We start from the raw sequence: 26,605 nt of genomic DNA, 5'->3' as shown, positions 1-26,605 counted from the left end.
GTTTTAAATGTTTTGGATACAAAGAGCTTGTCAGTGACTACATGTCTCTAACTTGTCAATGACTTAGGAAACAAGCATATTATTTTTGGCAGTGGTCACCACCACTTCTGGATGCTCTGTCCCACATGCTGCATGAAGTAACTTACTACTTTGATCATTCAAGTCTTTCTACTAGCTCATTCTCTACTCATAAGAAAGCAGCTGCCATTTCTCTTGCTTATTATCTAGGCAATTGTATAACAATGCTTTATTTGCCTCTTTTCTTTCTTTGTTTTTTTGAGTAGTAGGATAATGTTCCAGCTAAAAATACCTCTGCTAAAACTAACAGTAATAAGGCTTTTAAAAATCATCAGAATTTGACTGAGTTGCTCCTCAGAGTTACTGTTTCGGGTCCTGTACACAACAACACTATACAGGATAAGAATTCGTGAAGTTTTTTTCTTGCAATGTGCTTTACAGTATGACTTAATCTTTCTGAAGAACTTGCAGGTTGTGCACAACTACATTATAGTTGCCAAAAATACGTATTTTAAAACTTATTTTAATGCACTGAGGCCCCCACAGAAAGGGAAAAGGAACTAATCTAAATGGAAAACATCTGCACATTTCAAAAAACACGTTCGGCATAATTATTTATATGTGCCTAAGTTATGAGAGTGATTTCTATTGTGTCTTATTATGGAAAATCCTGGCTAGAATAAGAAAATTTAGCATAAAAATACAGTTATTTGTCCAAGTGGTTTAGATTTTTAAGATAAGGAATTGCAATGCAATTCCACAGCAGCTTGACCTAATATAACCAGCTTAGCCAGCAAAACGTGATCCCTTTTCAACCATTTCATAGAATCATAGAATCATTTAGGTTGGAAGGGACCTCCAAGATCATCAAGTCCAACCATTGAGCCATAAGGGCTCTAAAGTCCTCTGCTAAAACAGATCAGAATCCATCAGGGCTGGAAGGGACCACAAGGATCACCCAGTTCCAACCCCTCTGCCATGAGCAGGGACACCTCCCACTAGATCAGGCTGCCCAGAGCCTCATCCAGCCTGGCCTTAAAGACCCCCAGGGATGGGGCCTCAACCACCTCCCTGGGCAACCCATTCCAGGGTCTCACCACTCTCATGGTGAAGAACTTCTTCCTCATGTCCAGCCTGAATCTGCCCACTTCCAGCTTTGCCCCATTCCCTTGGTTACATGAACAACAGCATCAGGGAGGGAAGAGGGATGTGCTGCTGCGTGACAGGGAGGGTGTTAGAGGGAAGAAGTTAAGGCAGCTGGTGCCCTTGAAACGCCGGCTTTAAAGCAGCCATGGAATACACCCAAGCTCCCACTAATGAATATTATCAGGCCCATCCGGTCTCTTCAGTTAAGGGGTACAGCAATAGAGTCACACCTGTTCATAACCCAACAACAGAATTCAGAGGTCTCCTTCCCAGTTACAGCTGTTGGATAAATGCTTAAATATCTGAGTGGCCAGTCTCTACTGGAAAAAGCCACCAAACATCTACGTTTCAAAGTGTAGTCTGAAAAAGCAATTGTGCTGCCTCTAGAGTTGACCATAACCCAGCCATGACTCCCAGCCCTGAGTTCTCTCATGCTGCTGACTTCTCCTCACCCCTGCAAAAACCCAAATAAGCATAAATGGCACTGATCTGTATGCTAATATAATTAATTGTATCTGCTACAGCACTGAAAAAAAAACCCACAAAAATAACTTTTTTACTCAACCCCCTATTCATTCAAACTTAGTTTAAGGTCTCTCGTTCCTGTAAACTTGGCTGGGGATTTTGAGACTGTTGGGCAGTGTGTGCATGTCTGACCATGATCTACACCTCAACAGGAATGAAAAGCACCCCAACAGAAGCAGCCCTGTCCTGCTCTGCTAACCACTGGGCTGGCCGGGGACTAAAACACGTTCAGCCTCTAATTGCACTGTACAACTAAATTGAAGCAGTTCATAATATGGTCCTAAAGTAAGGTGCCATATTACCAAGTGAAATAACAAAAGGCAACCTCCTGATCTGAATATTTCAGAGCCTCAGCAAACCCCAGCTCACACAATTTTATACATCTTGTAATACTTTATGTTCGCCACTCTTTCACACACACTGAATCCATTGTTTAGAGACAAGAACAGTGATGTGAAAGATGGGCTACTGGTATGGATAAGCTTGTTTTGCTATTTGTGTGTACATATATGATATCTTTCAAGAAAATAATGGACTACGCAAAATTAAAAATTACAGTGGAACAGAACCATAAAAGCTTGCAGCAGTATCAGAAGAAGCTGATATAATTAAATGCCTAGAAATAGTCAATAATAGATTAGTTTACTGGCCCAGCTGCTCAAACCAGGAAAAAAATATTGTATAGCTAATGAGTTTTGTATGTGATTTGATATGTCTACGTGCTAGAGTGTTCTAATACACCTCACAAGCAAGTCTGTCCTCTTTCAGAAGGGAGTTCTTGAGGGATGGAGAGAGAGAGTAGCAGGCTGTTTCTCAGTTCAGTAATGCTTTCATGATGTATTGTCTAAATTAACCCAGTGGGGCAGGGGTGGAGGTTTGTGGATAAAGTTGAAGATGCACACACCCAACCCAACAATCTACGAGTCTCAGCTAAATTTACTAGTACAGGAATGCTTTATTTAGCTATAATACACATAAATCACTGATATATTTAACATGCATAAACTTTTATATTTGCATTGCTTATAGCATAACATTTACTTCTGCTAAAGCATAATGACTCTGCTGGTGATATTTAATTTGCAACAATCAGAGTCACTAATTCAAGTATTCTTTCAGAAAAAAAAAGAAAAGGGAAAGAAGAACAGGGGCCAAGTAATTAGCAAGTAAAATATCAGAGCCAATTTTAAACAACTTTAAATCTCTGCACTTCACAAAAATGGGAAGCTGAGTTAAAAAGGGACAGGTCCACTTATTTGAAAGCACTAGAACCTCATTTTGGGAATACTCATAGCATTACAGTGCTTTCTGTAGCTAAAGTCGATGTACAGCTGAAGTATGTAGACATGCGTTCCCAGCACGGATCTGCCTATAGCTTCAAGCTGTTCACCAAAACATGGAGCACAGTCAGAATTCACATCTGAAACCACTGCAGAGGAACTCTGCAGCAGAAGTGGAAAAAGAATGCTGCCTTAAATTGTATTTTTAACTCTATTACCCCCCGCTTCTTGAGATCTAGTTTCCCATACCACTTTGTAACATGTACAATGCAGGCAGTACATTTTTACAGTCAACAGCATCCTTAATTACTTGAGCCTTAAACAACAGTCTACACTGTGCATTAGGATGAGACTTTTTCCATACAACTTCTTAGCTTGTGCATAATTATAGCCAGTACCACAACAAAGAAAAAGAATTTTTTACAATTCAACTTTTATATAGTTCCCTTGAAACAGCTAATACTCCGTACAACTCAGAAAAGGGTTTACCTCATTATCTGTTCCCACATCCAACATCACTGGTAGGCACTCATAAGGTTTTACTCCTCCACATGCTGTATAAAGTGCCAGTTTACCAACTGGAATGCCCATTCCATAACACCCAAGGTCTCCAAGACCAAGAATACGTTCTCCATCCGTCACCACAACAGCCTGGAGGAAGAAACGAAAGCAGTAAAAAAATCACTTCTTTGCTTGTATGTACTAAGTATTCCATTACCTTCTTACTATCATTTTTTAATGTGTATGTAACAATTCTAACAGGTACAAACAACTCAATAGAACAAGAAAGGCCCAGAATCGTTCTATTGTATTTCACTGTGGTTTTGTTACACTATTTTAGACTCTTGCTTCACTGTAAATGGGACTTTCATATAAAACTTTCAAGCATACTCAAGAGAGGTATTTAGTATTACAAAGGGAACTGGCATTGTTCCCTCTTACGTTTTTCTGTCAACAGTATGAAAACAGAATAGGAAGGGAAGGAACTTATCCACAAAAAAACAGGAGAACCCTGGACTCCTGGGTTTTGTCATGGCTATTTTCAGCAGAACCAGAGCCAGCCACTCCTGCTGGCTATTGACAGGGCTGTCTACAGCCAACTGGTATTTACCCTTCAAAGATGTATTTCTTCTTCCCTAAACAAATAACACATGCCATCATACTTATATATATGAGGAAGCAAGTGTTTTCATTGACAGTAATACAATAACTCAGTAAACCCCACAAAACTGTCTATGCTAAAAAGGAAGATTTTTCGTAGTAAAGGACAGAAGTGCTCAGTATGGCAAGCAGATGACAACACAAGAATTTTTTTCTCCTACTCTGTGACAAGCCGTTTTAGTTGGAGATTTAATATTTTTTTGTGAGAGAGGTCATCAGGTATCTTATGTGGGGAACTATTAAGCCAAACACTAGAATGGGTTCTCAAGAGATCATGTGGAGTCTCCACCCTTGGAGATACTCAAAACCCACAGGCTGGACACAGCCCTGAGTAACCTGCCCTGGCTGACCTTGTTTGAGCAGCAGGATTGAGTAGATCACCTCCAGAGATGACTTCCTACCTCAATCACTCCAATTCCCAGAAATGCAGAAAAATCATTCATTTTTTTTCTGACACATGATATTCAATGTAATTGCCCAATTAATCAGCAAAGGCTGCCTCTAGCTAAACAAGGAAGGATTTAAAAGCCTCAAACTTTGGCTTTAAGAGCACTGTTTTGATCTAAAAAATGAGCTAAGAAATCACAAAAATCTAATTGCTAAAAAGCTTATAAAAATATCTTAACCATGTCACCTTGGGTGCAAAACAGTGCCAACTTTGTCGTGCGACAAAACCGAACCTACCTTGATGACACTTTCTGGCCAGGATTTGAGCATTGTAGCAATGTGTCCCCGGTCATGGATAGTAATAAAAAGACCTCTGCAAATTGAAAAAATACTTTTCACATAAACAAGCAATTAAATAATTTATTATTAAATTTGTTTATACAAAAATAACTCTATGCAAAAGAGTTTCCAGCATATCTAGATTCAGTTCAATAAGTGCTCACTTTTGTATGAGTAAATTAAATGTTTGCATTTAGTAAAAGTCAGAGAAGATGTAACTCAGTAAAGCTTCACTGAGCAGTGAGAACCTGTAAGATCCACTTCTGAAAAGCGTTGATTTTAAAGCTCACTGAGCACTTATCTGTTCAAATGTGTTCATTTATTGTCCCAGACAAAAAAACACGTTCATCATATGACAGCAACCACTAATGCCCCAGTGGTCTTAATATTTACAGACAAGAACAGGCCAAAGTTTTAATCTATGAACAAAACCCAAAATAAGTTACATGTTACCATTATGTAAAAGAATTCAGGAGTCTTCAGAAAACAGTCTGCCTATTTAATTAAACTGCCCCTTTGACACCTACAATAGTGGGAAATTCTCTACATGAAAATGTCTTTGATTTGGAAGCATGTAGCACATCCTACAGTGCTGAGCACATCACATTTTTATCTTGAATAATGCTTTTAGATGGGCTTTTAGTTCCACCACTACAGAAAAGTATAAACCAAAATGACAGAAAAGTGTAATTCTCATTTCAATTTTCACTTATTGTTTCAGGAAAATTGATATAGTGTCTTATTCTACTCTTCAGCATTTTATTATTCATTTATTTTACTCGACACGGAGACAGACATCCAGATCCACTCAGACTTAATTCCATTTTTTATCTGCTTTTCTCCTGTGAGATAGTGGAAAAAACTTCTCCCATTAAATTCAATCTCTCAAAAACCATGAAGAAAATATCAACGATATCCCAAAGATGCCTTCTTGTCATTACTATATATAAGGAGCTATCTTGTGGAATTGTTCTAAAACATTTAATCTACTTATTATAGAAATTACAAAGTAAAATTCAGAGAAGACTATTGAAAAATAGTTTAAATCTGAGTCTACTACAATATCTCCATATTCATAGAGGTGGGTACACGCCCATGTAGGTCTAAATAAAAGTAGTAACCCAGGGAAACACTTGTCAGATATGGCTGCAAGTATTCCAAGTCAAGTAAAGAATTTCCTGCAGTGTTATAAAAGTGTATTAGCCAAGGCACTAAAATGAGTCTAAATATTGCATTTAATTTCATATGGTTATATATTTTATACATATTTGATTTTTTCTATATTTATACATTATATAATTGTGATCTCTATTTTTATATTGAATTTTATAATTAAATTAATATATGTGTCTTCTTTCCCCCTTTGGTATCAAAAAGAAAATTGTTTATTATTTTACTCAAAAGACAGTGTAAGATACATTATAATTAACCACAATATTACTTAATCTTAAAGTTAGTGATTCAGAAACAAACTACAACATCAAGTAGCTAATTAAATAAAAACTGTTCTAAAAGAAAAATACACATACACTGCATGAAGGGAAAAAAAAAAAAAATCAGCCTCTTCTGGTTACATTTTTTAACCGTTTGAATTTCATTTTAGGCACTTCCCCCTGGAACTGGGAATTCTCTGGTTCTGGTATTCCCAATTAATTCCCCTCCTGTGTCCATTCCCCATGCTCAGGAGAAATACACCACGCTGGATAATTACATCTACCGGTTGTTTCTTAATAAGCAACGCCTGTCAGCACAGGAATTCCTCTCCCCTCAGAGACAGTCAGTCATGAGACGTGAGTGTGCGAAAGGAAACGAAGAGTGTAAGAGGAAAGCTATCTACAGGCATCGCCCCTCCTCTTCTCCCTGTGCCCCAATTTACACCGACCTAATAGATTCGTGTTAAATGAAGCAAGATTTTGTATTCATTTTCTGAAGAGCCAGAGCTGAGCACAGTGTGGTTAAATGACCTCTTCCTTGCAAGCTACGGAGAGAGGTCTCCATGGAATAAATTCCCCAGCAGAGGAAAATAAAGGCAGGGTTGCTGCTCCAAAAGGAATTTTGTTAGAACATTTGTAAGGACCTTTGAATAAGTATTGAGAGCGTATTTCAGAAATCTGTCCAAGCAGGATCACATTCAAACAGCAATGCAAAATAGGGGCTGAAGTGTAAACAGTCATGTTGAAAGCGTTTCACTCTCCTCCCTCTCCCCTTCCCTCCATTCTTTCTATAGATTAGCAGAACATTTCTGGACACATCAACCTGACTAAGAAGGTATCCCAAGATTTAAGGGCACAGAATAAGAGATAAGAATCTTCTATTCTTTTATCTGATCTCTTTTCCTTATCCTTCATTTCTTTTCTCCTTTAAGGTATTCTCTGCGAGAATCTACACCAGGTTGCGAGAAGAACCCCAGTGTGCAGCAGTGTCAGTCACAAGAATATTCAACCAACATTCCTGTGGCTGAACTTGTTGGCAATTCTACCTGTAGCCAACCACCAAAAGGTACCACTATATAATATTTCTTTTCCATGAGGTCATGCTATGTCCAGGAAAAGCACCAACTGCATACAATTAATGCAAGTGGGATAAGGTGAGACAAGCTGACAAAGTTGCCAACTATTTGTATGTTACAGTTATTTTTTGTCTGTCATAGTACAGAATCGTGAAAGGGATAAACTACACGACTTGAATTTAAGTTATGTATGTTTTTCAGTTGAGAAGTAAGCAGAATTATCCATTTGAGTATAATATTAATAAGTACTGCCATGTCAGTGACACACACCTTGTTCTGCCAGATGAAGAGCCAGAGACAGCCCGTGTGATGTGCATCTCTCTGACAGCACTTCAGGATGGGGCTGCTACAGCAGATGGACAAGTAACTTCAGCATATGGAGAAAGAAGCAAGATACAGGCAAAAATTGCTTAAAGTTTTGTAAAAATAAAGATGAGGAAAAACATGATGCTTGTTTTCCAGCCTGCACATATTCACATATCTACCAAGAAAAGCATCCCATGGGGAAGCAGGCTTAAGTTCTCCTGCACACACTTTCAGAACAGCCCAGGTTGGCAAGCTCACTGTAAAAGCAAAGGTAGCTTTTACAACACAGTCTGACCCTTTCTGTTTAAACTGACATCTCAGTTATACACATTATCTTTTCTTGCAAGGCAAAAATTGAGACCTGATGAGGCTTAAAAGCCCAATCAGTAAAACTGGGACTTAAAACTGACTTGAAGCTTGGATCAGCAGATTAGTCTTCAGATTGTGTTCATTTTGAACCTGGTGCAATGCAGACCTATGTGGAACTTGTCCGAGCACAGAGGAGCTCATCTTCAGACACTTTGTCTTCAACTAGCCTTCAGTTCAGCACTGGCTTATATCAGTCTAGCCAAAGGAACCACTTCTACTTATGCCCACTTCAAACAACCAGACAATATATGAAACTACAACAGAGGAATAATTATGTAAAGAACTAACTATAACTCTTTTCTTGTTGTCACGCTACCAGCACGACCAGAGCTCTGAAGAGTGAGGGGGGGACCCACACTAGGACATCGGGATCCACTCAACAAAGGGTGCATCTATTTTGGGTCACTGAGCTCAATACAGTGGAGCAAGTTTACCAGTTATGTAGAGGTCATTCTACATCACATAATTCAGCTCTGTTTTATTAGAACTCTGATATAGGAGAAGAAAGTAAACAGAATTAAATGGCATATTTGTTTATTATGCTTCAAGAAAGCAATGTTCCAATGTATTTGTGTATTTTCTATTAAAGAACAACTTAGAAAAATGTGTCACAGTAACAGAACAATCCTTTCTTTCCTCTTCTTATAATAAAAGGAGGCAAAATAACATCTCAGAAAATGCCAAACATTTTTTAATGAAAAAAAGTTCAAACTTTTCTCACAACCCTACATGTTCAAAACTGTTATTTGAATTATGAACTGTAAATAGAAATCTAGTAGAAGTGACTTCACTTCCAAGGCAGCCTAAATCAACAAGCTTAACAATAATAATAATAATAGAATCTCAGGGACCAGCCTCAGTTTATTTCTGAGCTTAGATTTTCCCAAACTCCAGCACTTTACAAGAAAGAGGTAAACTACTTTGCTAGTTTCTGTTGAAATTCCCTCCTGTTTTTGTTAAGATCCTAAGAAGTGGTACAATACAAACATTGTATTAGAAACTAAGAGTACCTATATGCCCCCAAAGAACATTATGTTCTTTTTTTCCACCCAGAAATAATAATGTTTTCCATTGTAACTGTTCAATATGTTCTCCCATCTTCATAGAAAATGTACTTAAAATTCTACTTACATCTTACCTTACCAGGTTTCTTGCATACTAACATTTGTTCAGGACCTCTGAGTCCTAATAAATACAACTGATGGGCTGATTTAAGAAATGCAGCTGTTCATAGATTTATTTTTTTACCTTTCCCTCTGTACAGGGGTGAATTTCATTACTTCACGATGCACAGGTATTTCTTTCAATAAATAAAATAGTTGATGCTGAAATTGCAGCAGCCATTGACCTTCATCCTGAATTCATCAGTGTTAAAGAAACCTGGGCTCTTTATCCTCTAGACATTGCATACACAAACTGTATTTCAACAGAAAAGGTTATAAGAAGCAAAACTGAGATTAAATAAAAAACCAGCATCAAAAATAGGACAGGAGCATTAAGAGAACAGTTTGCACTCTTAAAACCTCTGAAACTCTGGAGCTGTGCATGAGTAAGATACAGTTCATAAAACAGATAGGGACTAGCAGCATATGAAAGAATGGAGAATAACATACTAACACAAAAAAGACATAAAAGTTTATAAATACTACATGTTATGCCATGCTTGGCATATGGTTAACTAAATGACTGATTATGTATTTTTTAGAAGAAAGTGGCTTCAAGTCTTCTGGAAGACAGATGCTAACATCTGCCAACTTCAGTTAGCTATACTTAAAAGAATAATGAAAGCCTCATTATAGTTTTTTTTAGTGATTCAAAGGCCAAATTTGGCACAGAATCATAAGGAAGTGATTAAAATAGAGGAAAGTACAGCGTTCCTATTCACTGTAAATTAGAAATGCTAATGTCAAGTGGTCTGAACAGTCAATATTCAGCCATAAGAGCAAACCAGCATTTAGCCTTATTTCGTAGAATCACAGAATGGTTTGGGTTGGAAGGCACCCTAGTCATCTAGTTCCAACTCCCCTGCCATGGGCAGGGACAACTCCCACTAGACCAGGTTGCTCAAAGCCCCATCCAGTCTGGTCTTGAATACCCCCCAGTGATGGAGCATCCACAACTTCCCTGGGCAACCTGTTCCACTGTCTCACCACTCTCACAGGGAAGAACTCCTTCCTAATTTCTCATCTAAATCTACCCTCTTCCCATTTGAACCCACTACCCCTCATCCTATTGCTACAAGCCCTTGTAATACATCTACTCCAAGACTCCCTTCTGAAAATGCTGTTTCATGGCACTCTTTATCCATTGTCAGCAGTCAGTGTAGCACCCTTTCACGTGTCCAACTCCAACAAAGCTGCTTATCAATCCCTGTCAGTAAGTGCAGTGCCTTAACAGTTAACTACAGCTAAAAATAGCATCTACATAGCAGAGACAAGTAAGTTCGCTGCATTTACAGAACAGTAGTTTATAATATGAATTAGCCTTAAGAGCATACAAGTGATGAAACTATCCTGGCAGACAGCAGCTGTAAGCCTGGCATTTAAAACATGACCTCAGGAAAACAAGGTTTCAGAAAAGGCCAGCAGGTCTGCCTAAGAGTTTCGACTAGACTCCATGGCTCTGCCTTGTCTCTTTGATGCTGGACACTGTGTGCTTCAAAGAGTTTCATCCAGGTAGCACTACAGTCAGAAGGGCTGGTTCAAATAACCCCATGGGTTGCAGGAACTTCCAGATGTGGGCAAAGCAATCCAGAAATCCTAGTTTGCAAAATGTCACAACCCTGGTGGATCGGGGTGCATTTTCAGATACAGGCAGAGCTGCCCAGAGACTGCCTTCAGATCTCAACACGTTCCCTCTTCCAGCCCATGTGGGGAAGTGGGGAAACAGGGGCTGCTGTTGAATAACCCGCAACACAGCAAGCTGTAACACTCCTGATCCATCCCCAGGCAGGGACAGAGCAGACAGACATTGCCCCTTCTGCCCTTCTCCATCTGAAACCAGCTCCAGAGCTTCCATACAGCCTATGTTTCACTAATTGTAACACAGCAGAGTGGGCGAGTGCAAAAAGAAAAGGGACAAGTTTGCCATAGCAGTACAGAGAGAAGGCAGAGGAAAAAGGACAAAATGAAAAGGTTGCTGATGGCTCCTGCCCTACTACTTTTCTTCCTCAAGTCTGGGCTCTCCTAGTCGAGAGCCTGACTTGCTACCAAAGTGTGTAACATCTGCAGGGCTACTTTGAGTGTAAGAAGACTTTTGCAAAAGGAACTTTTGAAACATGCTGCTTTCACTTTGTCAGAATGCCAGTTGGGTAAACTCAGGCTGTAGAACTAAAGAAGTCATAGCTTTGTAGAATGAAAGGCAACCCAATGAAGAATTAATTCCTCAGCTGCTCTCATTCAACACTAAAAATGTTACACTGGTAAAATAATCCGAGTAAAGCATTATAAACTTTACAGAGCAAAACTTTAAAACCAGCTTTACGTGGTACATAAAGCAATTATTGATTTGCTAATAATCGAAAAGTCTCTACTTAATTTTGGAAACCATAATGTGTGGGTTGGGAAACGTTCACCTGTTTTCAGGTGAAAATTAAGAACACTTCATACTAAAAGCAACACTTCATAGCCTTTCTCACTGCAGATATTTTTTTTGCATCAATTCTATAAAATACTCATATATATCTAGATAACACCGTTTTTTAAATTAGTGCCTCACATCCTTTATTACAAAAGGAAATAGGACAGCATTTTGTGATCTAAGTATTCGGACTGTAATGATGCAACAAAGAAGATCTAAGCATACCTTCTTTATATTCACTTCTTAAAACACGAATCTGTTGATTTTACTATATTCCTAAAGTATCATTCATCTAGACAAACAGCTTTTATGCATTGTTGCTTAATGACATAACAGCAATTAGTTGGGATGTGTTTATTTGAAAAGGCAGACTTTGAGAAATACTGTGTTTTAAGAGCCAAGGCTATTTTCCTCCAGAAGCTACTTACATTCTTCTGTCAGTTGCTCAATAAATAACTTAATTACTTACACTCTAATAGACACAAATAGAACTATTTGAAGGTTGTGAATGAGAGAATGGTTTACTAGAGCCAGATCCATTCATTTTTAAAACAAAAAATAACCCACTGTTCTGCTTTAATAGCTTTCATGTTTATACTATTTTATGCTAATTAACACCATAAAAAAATTAATAAACAACATCAACCACACATCTACTAGAAATCTTGCAATGTTGATGGTGTTTTTTTTTTAAAAAACTTTCAAATGCTATTTAAACTGTGAAGTACTCAAACAAGTGAAATCAACGTCCTTCTACTTACTTCAACAACTTGTGCTGCCCTTGCTCACTAGAACATGGAAAATTTCCAGTATTCAGACAATAGAGTCCTTTAAGCCAGTTTTCATTGACCTTTAAATTACCATCATTTGCTCTTAATAACCATTAAAAAGGACAAAAGTGAAGACTTGCTAAAACACCTCTTCTTACAGCATATCCTACTCAACTTCCACTTTAATGAAGAAGTCACTTTTGAAAGGAGATGTTACCTTCCATTTGTAGAGTTGATCTTGTCTGCTGAAAAGGAATGGAGGAAACTGCTCAATATATGTCACAGTGACAGAGCAGTTCCTAAGGCAAAGTGCTTCAGTGCTAAGAGGTAACATGTCAGAAAGCAGGCAGGCTGACATGAAAGTACCCAGGTTAAACTTGTCACCCAGGATTGCTAGTGAGCACCTGGGCACAGAGGAAAGCTGTTTCACCCTGGCTCAAGCTGTCTGTGTACGGCATTTGGCAGCATCTCTGAGAACCCACATCACGGAGATCACAGATGGCATCACTGAGGTTCACTGGGACCAGTGGAGATCACGCAGTACAAGCCTCCTTCCTGAGCAGGGTCAGCTACAGCAGTTACTTTGCCTTGGCTTCCCCTGAGGTAAAACTTTTCACAGAGACTGAATTTTCCCTAGAATTTTCCCTAGTTTTAGATAAGGCGTGTTAGCAGTAAAACGAAAATAGCTGTTCAAGCAGATTTCCTAAGAGCAAATGCTTTTTGGGTGGTGTTCCACTTCAAATATACACAGAAACCTCTTAATTCTTTCAGTGGACATTCTATCAGCAGATAGCAATTGAAAGCAAGTCTCTTGTATTTTAGCATGTAAAGGCAGGCATAACATACGGAAAAAGCACAGATCTTGACTAACCATCTGCACATTTTAAGATATATATTAAACTATTTAATCTTAAGACAAAACCAAACAAGCTTTCACATCACAACCGTTACTCTGAGCGAGGGAAGTAAAAGAAAAGAAGTTATTGGAGTAATTTTCAAATATTTACAAAATGGACATTGTATTCCTTAGAAACTTTTAAGAGAATTGAATATAGGTATAGTGTGAGTATTGTGCCCTACAATTACTCAAATAGTATTAAGAGGTTAAATATAACGGAATTTGAGTTGAAAAGCTAGCAATGACTCAGCCTCAGTTATTTCATAGATATTCACAGAAGTTACATTCAAATTGTTTTCTGCTTAAACTTTAATATCTAAGTTACAGACTTATAAAAAGAAAATAATTATGGGCTTGAGTTTATTGCCAGCTGTATTCTCTAATACAGCATCCTCCTTGGGACCTCACAGTGAATCAGTGATCCCTCAAAGCAACATCTGAGGGATAAAGTCTAAGCATAAAGTCTTGCTAATGCAAAATAACCCATTAGATTGGATTCTCATACATCCACAATGGTTTTGACATTCTTGCAAGTTATTTGTTGCAGTGATTAATAGCAACTCACCATTACACGGGGTAAGAGCAAGTGCAGCACAGAGGCCTGCAGGAAAGGTAATGCCCAAGAGCAAGCTGCAGCTGAAGGAACAAAGGGTACCCTCACGGGTGTTCAAAAAACACTTGGGTCTGAAATCAGCTGCTATTTTAAACAGTTGAATCCATCAATGCTGACCAAACTGCTGAACTGCATCACTGATTGCAGGATCAGGTGCCAGGAAAACAGTGGGAAGATCCCAAAGTCCACATCCACCCCCTCTTCTGCCCCTGTCCCATTTTGGGCCTGCAACCTTCCTCATGCAAGACCCCAGGCTCGGCCTTCCTGAACCTCAGCCTCTGCTGAACAGCCTGGAAACCTAAAGTACTGCAAAATGAGATCTGGATAAGAAAATTTTGATGAAGAGAGTTTGCATCAGATGATGTTTGGTTTGGCTTTTCACACCCTGAGCGTGCAAGGCCTGGCACACCAGGGCGCTCTCACTCGTTTCAAAGGATGCCAGGGTATATGCATCTGCACACACCCTTTAGCTTCAACAACATCTCATGAGGCTACACATATCCATAAAAACTTCCTAAAAACCAGAACCAACCCTGACAACATTCCAAACCAAACAGAAGTGTTTAAGAGACGCTCATCTTTAAAAAGTGTATAATAACAGAAATCTCCTAAGTTACAGTCTTAGTGAAATGCTAAATTATTTTTAAAGACAGATCTTAAGCTAAAATATTTCAGAAGATTCCACAAAATGTTGTCAGAACTGGTCAAAATATAGATCAATTTAGTCTGAACTCCAAAAAAGTGCTGTGGCAGTAGGTCCTTGGTGTAAGAAGGGATTGGCTGTACATCCATCTCATACTCAATTATTGTTTTCATTTGGTCTTGCAATTTGAACTAATTTATTACAATTGCAAGTTGCAATTATTGCAACTATATAAAAAATACAATAATTCCCATCAATCTACACCCATATTTTCCATTTTTAAAAATATAAGCCTTAAAAATAGAAAAAAGCAAACAACCTGATCTGCAGCACTCTTTCTGCTATTATTCCCTGTTAAATTTACAACATGCATGAATGTATGAGATACACAAAATTTTTAGGACTGTGTCCAATAACAGCTTTTAACATGGGAAAAAAGCTTCAGGGCCAGGTCTTGACTCACACAGGAAAACTGAGATGCATACATGACTATTTTTAAGACTACGTTATCTGCTGTTAACAAAGTTCCAACATACCAGTTCTTCTTTAAAATTCACTCATATTCACTCAGATATTAAAATCTTGCCACCAAACCCCAAGAAATTTATATTTATATTATTCATATTAAGTGTATTTAATTATAGGGAATTGAATATATTTACAAATAAACTAGTAATTTTCTGACTCAAAAATTACTAGAAGCTTTTACTGTGAAATTTGAGAAAAAAAAGTTAGACTAGATAGAATCCCAAGGTAACACTTTAAGCATTAAACATCTGGAATATATCTGGCCCACAGTCATAAAAATTAACCTCATCCATTAGAGGCCAATAGTATTATACTTTCTCTCCTTTTTAATATATATTCAGTCATGACCCCACAAAGTTTTTCATTTCATAAGTCAGTATCAAGATTTTGGGGAAAGATGCAGCATACCATGACACTGGCTAACACAAATGGCTAATATTGCTAGCTTTTACTACATGCCTACATGAAAAAAAAAAAAAAAGCAGCACAGGATATGGAATGCATGCAGCATTTTGGAATAGAGTCTTGGAAGCAGGCTTATGAGGTGATGGAAGTATTCAAAAAGCAACACCTAGCAGTCACAGCAGAAGTGTTTCTGAAAGGTTATTTATGAGCTTCCTACCTGTTCAAGGAACTTGAAGGCTCAAGTTCAATATCAAAAAGAGGTACATCTGTTTCTTTGTAAAGCTTTAATGCAATGTACCAACCACTCAAATGACTGAGGTTATGACCATCCTAAAGAAGAATCTCACTTCAGTGCATGCACTGCAGTATTTTTACACTCTATATGAAGTGGCAAACTGAAAATAGAAATAGGTGCATTGCTTGCAGCAAAGAGAAACAGGGCAGAATTGAAATCTTTTTAGATATGCTAGTTACCCGAGAACCACAAATTACTCCATACTCATATTCTAGTTATTTGTTATTAAAAAAACCCACATTAATTAATTGAACAGGAAGCAAACTGTATTCTGTATTTCATTTTCAGAAGCAAACATCTACATGTCATGTTTAAGGAGCTCATTCTGGATGGCTAGAACAGTCAGCATGAACAATCTGCCACTCAACACGCAGTGCAGCAAACCTGTACATTCATATGTGCTTATGATAAAGAACTCCAGCAGAAAAGTGTAAACAAAAAAAACCACCCCACCTCTAAGATAAAAAAGCTTCCATAATATGGTGCACTTCTGTAAATGGAAATGTGCTGCTGTGTCTCTGTAAGCTGCTCCCTTAGCTGGAACTCTGCACCAAAAACCCTAAAGGAGAAGTGAATTTCCTTATTCTAGAATACACTGAAATAAAGCTGTGAGGTCTCCTAAATTGTTTTTTTCCTTAAGACTAAATAGAAATTACAGTTAAATGCAGTTGCTTTGGGAATAGTGAGACAAAAATGAGAACTGGCTTCTGACCATCTTTGTGCCAAAGGGACAGGGTCTCATTCAGCGCAAACTGAAGCTTGCTTTCCTTCATACTTCTCAGTAAATGCTCCCCTGGAGTCCACCCCTTATTTCCACCAGGTGATTTATGTCTTCTCCATCAATGTCTCCCTCTGGTTATCAGTCCTTGCTCTTCTTACAAGAATTACTTGCTTTGTTTGGCTTATATGCATTCTTACCATTTCATCTCTTTCACCTATGCTCCCAGCAGTTTTTTGTATGCTTACAGCTGTTTTCTAAAAAACAAGAGTTCCTGCACATGATTTAATCACTTAATACTCATGAGGAGAAAAAGGTCCTTATACAAAGCAGAACTGACTTGCAATGCCACCACTTAACTTAGAAAGCAGTGATCAGGAGGACAAATGTCTCACTAACCTTTCTCTACCTAAATGCAAGTTACACCATGTTAATGCTAGATTTGGTAAAGTTATAATGACCTGGTCTTTTTATATTTGTTTTAAGTTTATTATAATTCACACTGCTGACACTTTTTACTGAACATAAGAAAACCATTGCATAAAGGTATGAAAGTTTGCTAAAAAGGACAAAAATGCCATGCAAGAAATAAAAGGGTTCATTTCTATTCCAAAACTTTTCTCTTTCTTTTTTCAGAAGCCTTGTATCAACAGCAACATATGCCTGTCTCAAAAGTAGTAAGTCTCCCAGACTAAAAGCATCTAGCCATAAATACAGAGAAATACAAACTATATTAAACATACAATCATCCCATAGTTATGCTCTTAAAGGCTGAAAATATTTATGCCTTCTCAGAATTTTAAATTTTCCATTTTAAGACCTATTTACCCTATTTAGAAAGCTTCTAAAGGTTCTAGACAGAGGTAGAAAACTATCATGTTAAAATATCCAAGTTACTGTAAAGTTGGAGCGATTTCAATGAGATTTTCTATTTTGGGCTTCAACAAACACAGATACAACTGATTTTTTTTTTTTTTTTTTTTTTTAAAGATCCTAGATCTTGCATTGGAAGTGCAGCAATGATACAATGTTAGACCACTGAGTAATGAAAGTATTTTAAACAGAAAAGCTGCTGAATGTGTAAGTAGGGGATGTGGGTGGTGCCAAAGGACATGCAACAAATGTACAGAAAATGAGAGCTGGAGAAATTCCAGCATAAGCACACACCTAAGGCAAATCATCCTCTGGGCATGGGCTGAGATATACACAGAATGAGCTAATAAAGCACTGTAATGTTTCTAAGTCATTGATGTCTCTTCTGAAATACTACTGATACCTCATTTTGCAATGTCAGGAGGTAGCAATAGGAATTACTGGGGACTTGGGAAAAAAAACTCTGCAGAGAAGGAGAGTAGGATTCCTCTATCTCTAAGAAGATCTTAATATTTAAAAAACCCTAACACAAAACTAGATGCCCATCAGTCACCTGTAACAATTCTTTGCCAGCTGCTCACGTTGCCAACTTGTACATCCCTACTGCTGGTGGTATCTACTTGTAAATACATGCAGTAATGCCATTTCTTTTTTATCCCATTGATATCTGGAAATAGGCCCTTTCCCTTCCACAGTATAGCCCTAGGAAGGAAAAAGAAACACACATCTTTTATTTAGTACATCCCAAGCAATGAATTGCAAGTTTAAATAGCACATGGACGGGCGAGAGAATAGCCTATAAGTGCATACACTTCACATCTCAGAGAACAACTAACAGCTACAGAAAAGTAGCAGCTCATCTTCCTTTAAGTGCTGCTCCATATGTAGGTGCACCCTACTAAGCAGTCCCTGCAGTGCTTGCCCTGGAGAGCGCTACCTCCTCTAAGAGGGTTTCAGAAGAGGTACTTTTATAAAAACTGAAGACTTCACATCCAAAATCCAAACTCTGTAACTCCTCAGCACCAGCAAGTTCAACTTAAATAGGCATTAGCACAGGTGCCTACTATAGAAACACTCAGCAAGGATGTCACAGCTGCTTAAGTAGAGAACCATCAGCTGACTTCAGTTGTGTATTGAATACATTGATAGAAAGCAACTTCAACTACTTTATAGCATCCATGCAATTGTTGTCCCACTCTTCAAGAGTCCCTTGCATGTCTCAGCACACCATGAGATAACACATATGTCTTCTAAAAGGACCTTTTATTGTCAGTCTAAAAAGCATGCATGAACTTAAGGTAAGCACAACAGCCTCAATAAATAAGCTGTGGCTTCTTTTCTGTTCATAACCTCTTTTCATCAAAGGAGAGACCATTTATTCTGCACAGATAAAGCAGTTTCTAAATTTACAGTTTATGACTGTATTTGGTTGCACCAAAAGATTTACCTCACCTCCTGCAGCAAATCATCTGCATTGCTCTAGAGAGAAGCCTAGGAGTAAACTAGTATGTATGTCATAGGCTGTGATGCTGTGGCCAGAGCCCTAGAGCAAATTATGGAGCAACTGAGACTGACACCAAAAAAATATTTATTATTACTAAGTATGTTCCAAAAGATTAAAATTAATCTGTTCTTTCTCTGAAAGCTACTCCAAACTACCAGAGTTTGAGACACTGTGGTGCAAAGCTGACATCAATACACTGAAAATCACTAACTGCAAAAAATTCAAGTCTCCAACACAAGGATTCAAACCAAAATTATCACCTGTGTTGTGCTGGAGCCAGCAGTTTAAGTGCTGTGTCTCAATTTACTTTAAGCACAGTCTTAGACAATGTGACATTACTAGCATCATCCACAAGGGAGTTCATACTCTCTCAGTAAAAGCATCTGGAAGTTCAAGTTCCTGCTCCAAAAGACACCTGAAAAAATGTTGGACCATCCTGTTTGTCCGTGTGGCACAAGCTGTCACTTGTCTGTGTTGTCCCAAACGAGTGCTAGGAAGGTGCAGAATTCCAACTCACTGGAATGGATGCAATACACAAACTATTGCCAACTGCAGGCCACAACTTCAAGCCCATCTGAAGCTCCCCAGTACAGAAGGTAGGCAACTAGACCTATCATTTTGCACAAGAGGTAAAGATGAAATCACATCCACTTCCAAACATTGCATGGGATTTGAGAGTCTGTCCCTGAAAAGGTGTTGAACTAAGGAAAGTTATGGCTTTTATTGAAGCAAATGACTCTAAAACATTTGTTTTGGGGTCCAAATGATGTTAACAATTAGGGAGCTGTAAAAATCTGGCAAGATGACAGAGGGTGTTGCATGAGGGGAAATTTTAGGTAGATAAATACTGCTTGAATGGAGTAGGACAGAGACAATGAGTAGACCTCTCCTGTACTAGATTACCTGCTACTTTAGCATTGCTCCCAAGTCTTTGGACAAGTTGAGGTGTGAAAGCTAAATAAATTCTCTGCTCTTAAAGTACATTTCATTAAGGAATGTACTACTTTGGGAAATCTGGAAACTTGTAACCAGAAGGCAGTATTGTAGGCTGGCATAGTCAAAATTTCTCTAAAAATTCAGGGAAAAAGGAAGACATTGAAGAGTAATGTGGTTACATATTGGTACAAGTTCTAATTTTTGATATGAAACCATAACTTGACAAAAGAATATCATTATTTTACAAATGTAACAATATTGTTTGTTGAAAAGGATATAGACTACCTTTTATGTGGGATTTGCACTAGAGAGAAAAAATTAGTTAAGAGTAAGGACATTTAACGTGGGATCATGTATGTTCTGTATGGTCTTCTACATGTAGATCCACAAGACAACTGTTTTAACAAACCAAATGAGAAGGGTCTAATAAGCACTGCATTAATAACTGTCACATAAACTTCCCTTCTCATGTGAAAAAAAAGCATCAGTAAGAAATGCCTTTGTTTCAGAGGACTCTCTCAGTAGGCTGAACAGTAAGGAAGATAATAATCATATGCCAAAACTCATAGAAGTGTTAAGTTCCCATTGGCTCAGAGTGAGGATGCCCTTGACAAAGATAAATTTGAGTCCTCCAAATTTATGGAGAAGGGAGAACTTTCTGTTCTAACCTCACACAAGAGATAGTGGAAACATGTGAAAAATAACAATACAAACCAAATGAGGACAGGGATTCCCTGGAAATATGCAGGACTGTATGAAGGAAACGGACAAGGAAACACAGAGATGGGAATGACTAGTACTTTAATTTTGGCACTCTTGCACAGAAAGCACCGAGGATGTCTGTAGAAGAGCCGTGATGCTTGCTAGCTCTCTTCCTCAGAAGACTGTGCTAAGAGGGGAAACAAAATGATCAAACACTGATTGCTGCCAAACATTTTGAGAGTCGTGCTTTAAATAGGGACGGCCTCATTTCCTCCTGCTCACAGCCCAGATGTACTCCCTCCAGAAAAAACAGAGCAATGCACCATCAAGAGGTATGAACTTAGGTCTGAAAGCCAAAAATTCCTTGCTTGTGATGCATTTTAGGACAAAACTTTTATGACCATGATGAAAAGCCCCCAGAAAATTAGCTCCAAAGAAATTATGTATGCAGTTCATGAGAGTAGGAAGGGGCTAATAACAGGTAAAGCTCCAACTCAGTCAAGACTGAGAAAGGAAAGAATAGCTCCAAGTGTGACTCCTGTAAATATCATCCCCTTCCATTAATGCAGCAGGTAATACTTACATGCAAGTACAAGCACGTACAAAAAATAACACCACATGGAGGACATTATATTTCATAATGCTAGGTCAGGACTATGTTTACCACAAGCTAATAATTTGTGATTTTACTCTAAGATTCAAGTTTAATAAAAAGAGAAAAATTCACTCTATAACTAAATGATGAAACCTATTGCTAAAATACTACCAAAAGCCATGAATTTAACACAGTTCAAGACAGACCAGATGACTACATAGATATAAACTAAAGAATATCCTAATGCTGTCAAAACCCAAGGCTTTTTTTTCAGTCTACTGTTTCTTAGGATGAGAAATTGGCTTAACATTTACCAAGCACTCTAAGGCCAAAACGAGGCCAACTAACACCGTCTACACAAGATTCTCACACCTTCCCCTGTAGCAGCATTACTGGTTGAATACAGTGTGGGCACAACCCAGCGTAGTGTGCTTTCTCTAGAAGACAGTCTAGAATTCAACACCCACACTGGGCCCCTTCTCCTTCTCCAGCTTTTTAGTACAGGGCAACTGTTATGGTAGGAGAATCTGTCAGCCTTACTTCCAAGTTGAGGAAGCCAGAGCATGCTAACCTAAGTTTTAGCTCGATGAAGGTAACAGAAAAGATCAGAATCATGCCAAAGTGTAGAATTACTGGATGTCACGGTGCTTGAATTCAAAGGAAAGGTTATACAAAAAACAAGCGAAAAAAGATGTGTGTAAAGTGTCAACCATTGTCGTTTTCTCAAGGGACAAAAGTGAAAACACCTAACCAACATATATTTCAAAAGTGCTTGGTGAAGGGCTGCAAGTGCCATCATCATCAGGCCATTGAAGTTACTAAGACTACCCAATATTTCAGGAAATGTTACCTCTTATGCTAATTCTGTCATAGTGTTACACAATAACCTGCCACCTGAGCCATCTTCTTAAAACACACAACCCACACCAGTGCCTGTTGGAGAATGGAACCCCACCAGGCTATTTTCATTGAAGCTTTTTGCTGTCTTTAAGTATTACTGCAACACATTTTGATTTCCGAGACTGCCCTAACAATGTAGCCCTTACAAGAGACCATTTAAAAACCCCAACACTTTTCTTTTTTTCACTTTCAGATGAAAATTCTGCAGTTTTTATAGGAAAAAAACTCAGAAAAATAACTCTGAAACTATTGCTTTACATCTTTTAATATATTATGTTACACAATAATCAGTTTTAACTAAATGAAGATACTGAGATAATTATCCACAGCAACAATCATATTAATAAAACCTCTAAAGCTTTGTTCTTCAATCAAGAAAATATCACATATCTGAGGGCAACAGTCACAAAGAAGCACCATGAACTGAAATTTCTTGGATTGTGCGATCCAGGAGTACTTGACAAGTTTTTGGCCTCTTGTAAGCCAAATCTGGTTTCTGAAGAGAGCTGGATGTCAAAGGCATCCAACGGAATTAAGAAAAATCCAGACTTCAGTGAAAGCCTCATTAAAAAAACACAGACAAAAACAATTATTAAATATACTGCAGGATCAACCTTGTGCTGGCAAACAGACTGCAACTTTTGCTGCCAAGGTCTCATTTTGTAAGTTCTGTCACAGGAAATAAATACTTCCCTATTCTCCAATTCATTTTCTTTACAAAAAAGTGATGCTGTCTTGCAGCTGACCATCTCAATATGTAAACATTACTATGTCAACAAAAAAAGAACTCACACTTGCAGCACCTGCATGAGCTACACTGCATCTGAACCACTGCAAATGTAAATACATACAATAAATGTAAATAAACACATTTCCCTTGAGGAGTATGAGGAAAAGAATCAAAGTTGTATGTGCTGAGTCAGTCACACACGTCAATGAGGGAAAAATCTGGTATTATATCAGCACTTGCAAACCCTCAAAAAATTGCCTTCTGAAAAGCTGGAACTAAAGTGTGATAATAACATGCCAAGTGCTCTCTAAAATCATTAAGAGCTAAATCAAACCCATTTTAAAAACACTTACTAGAAGTCAATTCAAAATGTAATCTTGCTAGATTTGGGGTGAATAAGAGGCCTCTAGATATGCTATATCTAGTCATTTGTGAGGAAGGAAAAGAAGAAAAAAAAGAGCTGAAATAATTATTTCAGAAGAGAACTGTGAGAACAGTTTGTTGAATAAGACCTTCTATATATAAAAAGAAAAAAGGAAAAAAGAAAAACAACTTCAAAGCTAAGACTGATATACTTTGTCTTTTAACAGACTGCATCTGTATCTTCTAAATGCAGCATCAGATTCAATATAGCTACTTTAAAACTGGTTCCTAGTTAGTGTGACAACATCTGACTGCATCAGGAAGCTATTTCAGAAGAACCTTGCCATGCCTGTGTGGATGCAATAGTTACCAGGGCTTGCTCTGCTCATATTCTGTTTGAAATGGCTTTTCCTTCTAGGAATGGAAATACATAAACAGTCACGTAACACTTTAACAACATCCAAGTCTTCAGCATAGCAATACTTGGCAATTTTTCCTCCCCTCTCTGAACGCTGAGTTTACACAAGAACCTTAAACTGTTGGGTGTTCTCTGTACAATGTAAAATGTTGATTTTGGATTCCAAGAGGAAATTTCCATTGAGCCTTCCCATATTTATTCTTTTTGGATGAATAAAGCAACAGAAAGAGCTGTTATGTTCCAGAAATCCATTTACAGAAATAGATTGTTTCTTGGTAAGTCAGCAAGAGTTGTCCTATGTACATGTTTTGTACAAGTGAAGGATTTTTTACTTTAGGAATTTATTTTTAAATGATGAATAGAAACTCTGCATCAAAAAGTCACCCAGTAGAAATTCTGATTTAGTCTTAATGATAGCTTGCAATAAAACCACAAGTCCATTATAATACCAGTATAAGTCTTTAAAGTTTTTATCTGTACAGGTCTAAACTCCTCATCTGACCTACCCTCTGGAGAAGCCTCTTTCTTCCCTCAGCTTCCTCAACGGCTGTGAGGAAGACCAGATAGACTAGTCTTCTAAGGTGCACATTAAAGATCTGCTGCCAGATCTCTACTGTTAATTTCTAGAGTAACACTCATTCATTAAGCTGGTACACTTTAAGCTGAATATTATCAGTGACTAACGTGATTTTGAACTTACAAACAAATGCCAATCACTCAGGCAAGCTTCAAATCAATAAGTAAAGTTACTTTGCAGCTGGTTTTCTGAAGAAATATTGCTTAACCAACAGTCAGCTGGTCAGCCATGTATTTTTATTCTATAATTGCAAAAATCTGCTTCAGGATGAAAAACATCTCGCCTGAGCCACAGTGTACTTCTGTAACTGTAAGCACATCATGTGAGACCATATAGACTTCTAGGGAAGTCACAGAAGATGATCTCATTTCATGACCCCATGAGACACATATTTCTAACTCTAAATTAATTTCCATTATTCCTTTCCTGAAGACATAACTCATGAGCCAGGAGCTTCAAACTCATTTCACGACAAAGAGATCTAACTGAATATAATAAAAACCCTTATAGATTTAAGCTGAATAATAAGACATTGCTTTGCATCTTCCAGTGTAATAAATACTATCTGCAGTAATTGGATAATTTTTAACTTTCTTTACCTATATAAACAAGTCTGTTTCTAATAGGATCTTTGTTTAGCTATGAAATATCAAACATTTTCTGAGCTGTGGGAAGAGAAGGTAATAAAAATATTCTGGAAAAAAAAAAACAGTCTGAAAGAAAAATATTAATTTATGAATAAAGACAGCATTTAGATAAGCGTCAGCATAAGACACATGTACACAGCTCTTTCAAATACAACTTTCTTTGTTTCAGAACTACGATAAAATCATACCTGTTTCCTGAATTGTAACAACTGAAAAAAATCAGCTAATATAAAACATAAAAAAGTGTAGACTGGACTAAATTTTATCTCTTTCACTCATTTCTCCTTCTGTATGTTAAGTTAAATGTTTTGTTGTTTTGGTTTTTTTTTTTTAACTCCATGTGAGTTCAGCTCATGGAGCATGGTGTTTATGAGGGATGCTGGTATATAATGTTTAACAATAGATTTCAAACCAAAATATGATGACTGTTTTACACCGTTGGTTTTGGAGTAATTTGGAAAATGTTTTCTTTAGAAAAAAAACAGATCTCTGTAGCAGAGAGCAGTGGAAGATCACAAAATATACATGCTTCTTAAGCAGGAAAGAGTCTGTCAGAGGTAAAAAATCATCACAGTCCTTTCCTCCAAGACCTCTAATAAGCACTGGCATCAGCTAGGTGGTATGGGAAGACGAGAGAGGTAGTAAGATAACATGAACATAACAGGTGGGAATTTTATGGGGAAGAGTAAACATCTGACTTGGCAGATGATATTTTGTTGTTAAAAAAATATTTATGACACCCTTATTAGGTAGAAAATTGTACATGTTTTTCAGCCATCTTCAATTAAATGAATCCTTAACACATGTAGTTGAAAGCACTGAGGCAATTCAGCAGAACTAGAAATAAAAGAGATTTTTATAAATGTCTTATATGTCTCTCCAGCCAGTCAGTCATGTATATAAAGCACACATGTAGTTGGGGAAGCAGCAGACAGATAAATATAGCCAAGGCTGACTTCAGTAGATCAGGAATACAAGAACTGAATACCAACAGACATCAGTCAAAACATGATTTAATATTGTTTAAAACATCATTCATTCATTAGCAGCTCAACTGAAGTGAAAAACAGTGTGAAATACATAATTATGGACTGTCCTATAAAGGTATGCATTTTTTAACTTCAATGATAAGTGAAAGAAATCATCTAAATAGTATAATCTGCCTTGAATTTCCTTATTTTCAGTAAGAAAATGAACTTTCTTTGGAAAAAAAAAATTAATATTTCAGTCCAATATTGGTATATCAAATCATACTTTCAAGGACCTACAAATATGAGGATGTTCAATGAGTGCTTGGATCACCATTGTCACTGTTGAGAATAGCTAAATATATCATTATTAAGCTCACTATCCATGAGCTAGTATAACAAGATCTTTAAAGTAGAACCAAGGAATATCCACAGGGAACACAGAATGTTAGTACAATATTACTTATATGTTCAGCTTGCTATTCCAAAGCCTGCCCAATGTATGTATTCCTGCTATTATGACTTGCTTTTGAAAGCTTTTCACTTCATATTTGAAACAAAGGAAAATACAATGTAAGCATGTAGTGACATACATTAACAAATCAAACCAATCTATGAAGTTGTACAGTCTATTCAACTCTCATTACAGGAGAGGCTAAAGAGTGATTTAGTTGCATAGTGGAGAATTCAGAAGTCCTTGTTACCCAGTGTATCTGTGCCAACTGCGTGTCTATAGTGTAATTTGTTTCAAGTGTTTCAATTTAACTATACAGATCCAAAAATGTATTAGTGACAGAGTGACATGAACTAAGATTTTAGTCTTAATAACCAGAGGAGAAAGATTAAGGGCACCTTTTTAAGTTCTCCCTGGACAAAATTTCCACCAATTCACAAAAAAAAAAA

At 37.5% G+C, this 26,605-nt stretch overlaps 1 protein-coding gene across 1 annotated transcript in view; it reads right to left on the bottom strand.

Annotated features, from left to right (window-relative positions):
* LOC103767858 (NADP-dependent malic enzyme-like) overlaps positions 1–26,605 on the bottom strand; it is a gene marked incomplete at its 3' end in the record, with an annotated part of 54,057 nt that overhangs the window by 19,579 nt on the left and 7,873 nt on the right. Inside the window, exons 3-4 of the mRNA XM_008934986.1 lie at positions 4,815–4,890; positions 3,459–3,620 (exon numbers count right to left, since the gene is read on the bottom strand). Coding sequence (XP_008933234.1) covers positions 3,459–3,620; positions 4,815–4,890 — 238 coding nt within the window. The remainder of the gene's footprint in view (positions 1–3,458; positions 3,621–4,814; positions 4,891–26,605) is intronic.

Source organism: Merops nubicus, unplaced genomic scaffold (assembly GCF_000691845.1).
Source record: "Merops nubicus isolate BGI_N331 unplaced genomic scaffold, ASM69184v1 scaffold20012, whole genome shotgun sequence".
In the NCBI taxonomy this organism is placed as follows: Eukaryota; Metazoa; Chordata; class Aves; order Coraciiformes; family Meropidae; genus Merops; species Merops nubicus.
Note: the sequence above shows the minus strand (reverse complement) of the source record. Positions and strands in the feature narration are given on the sequence as shown.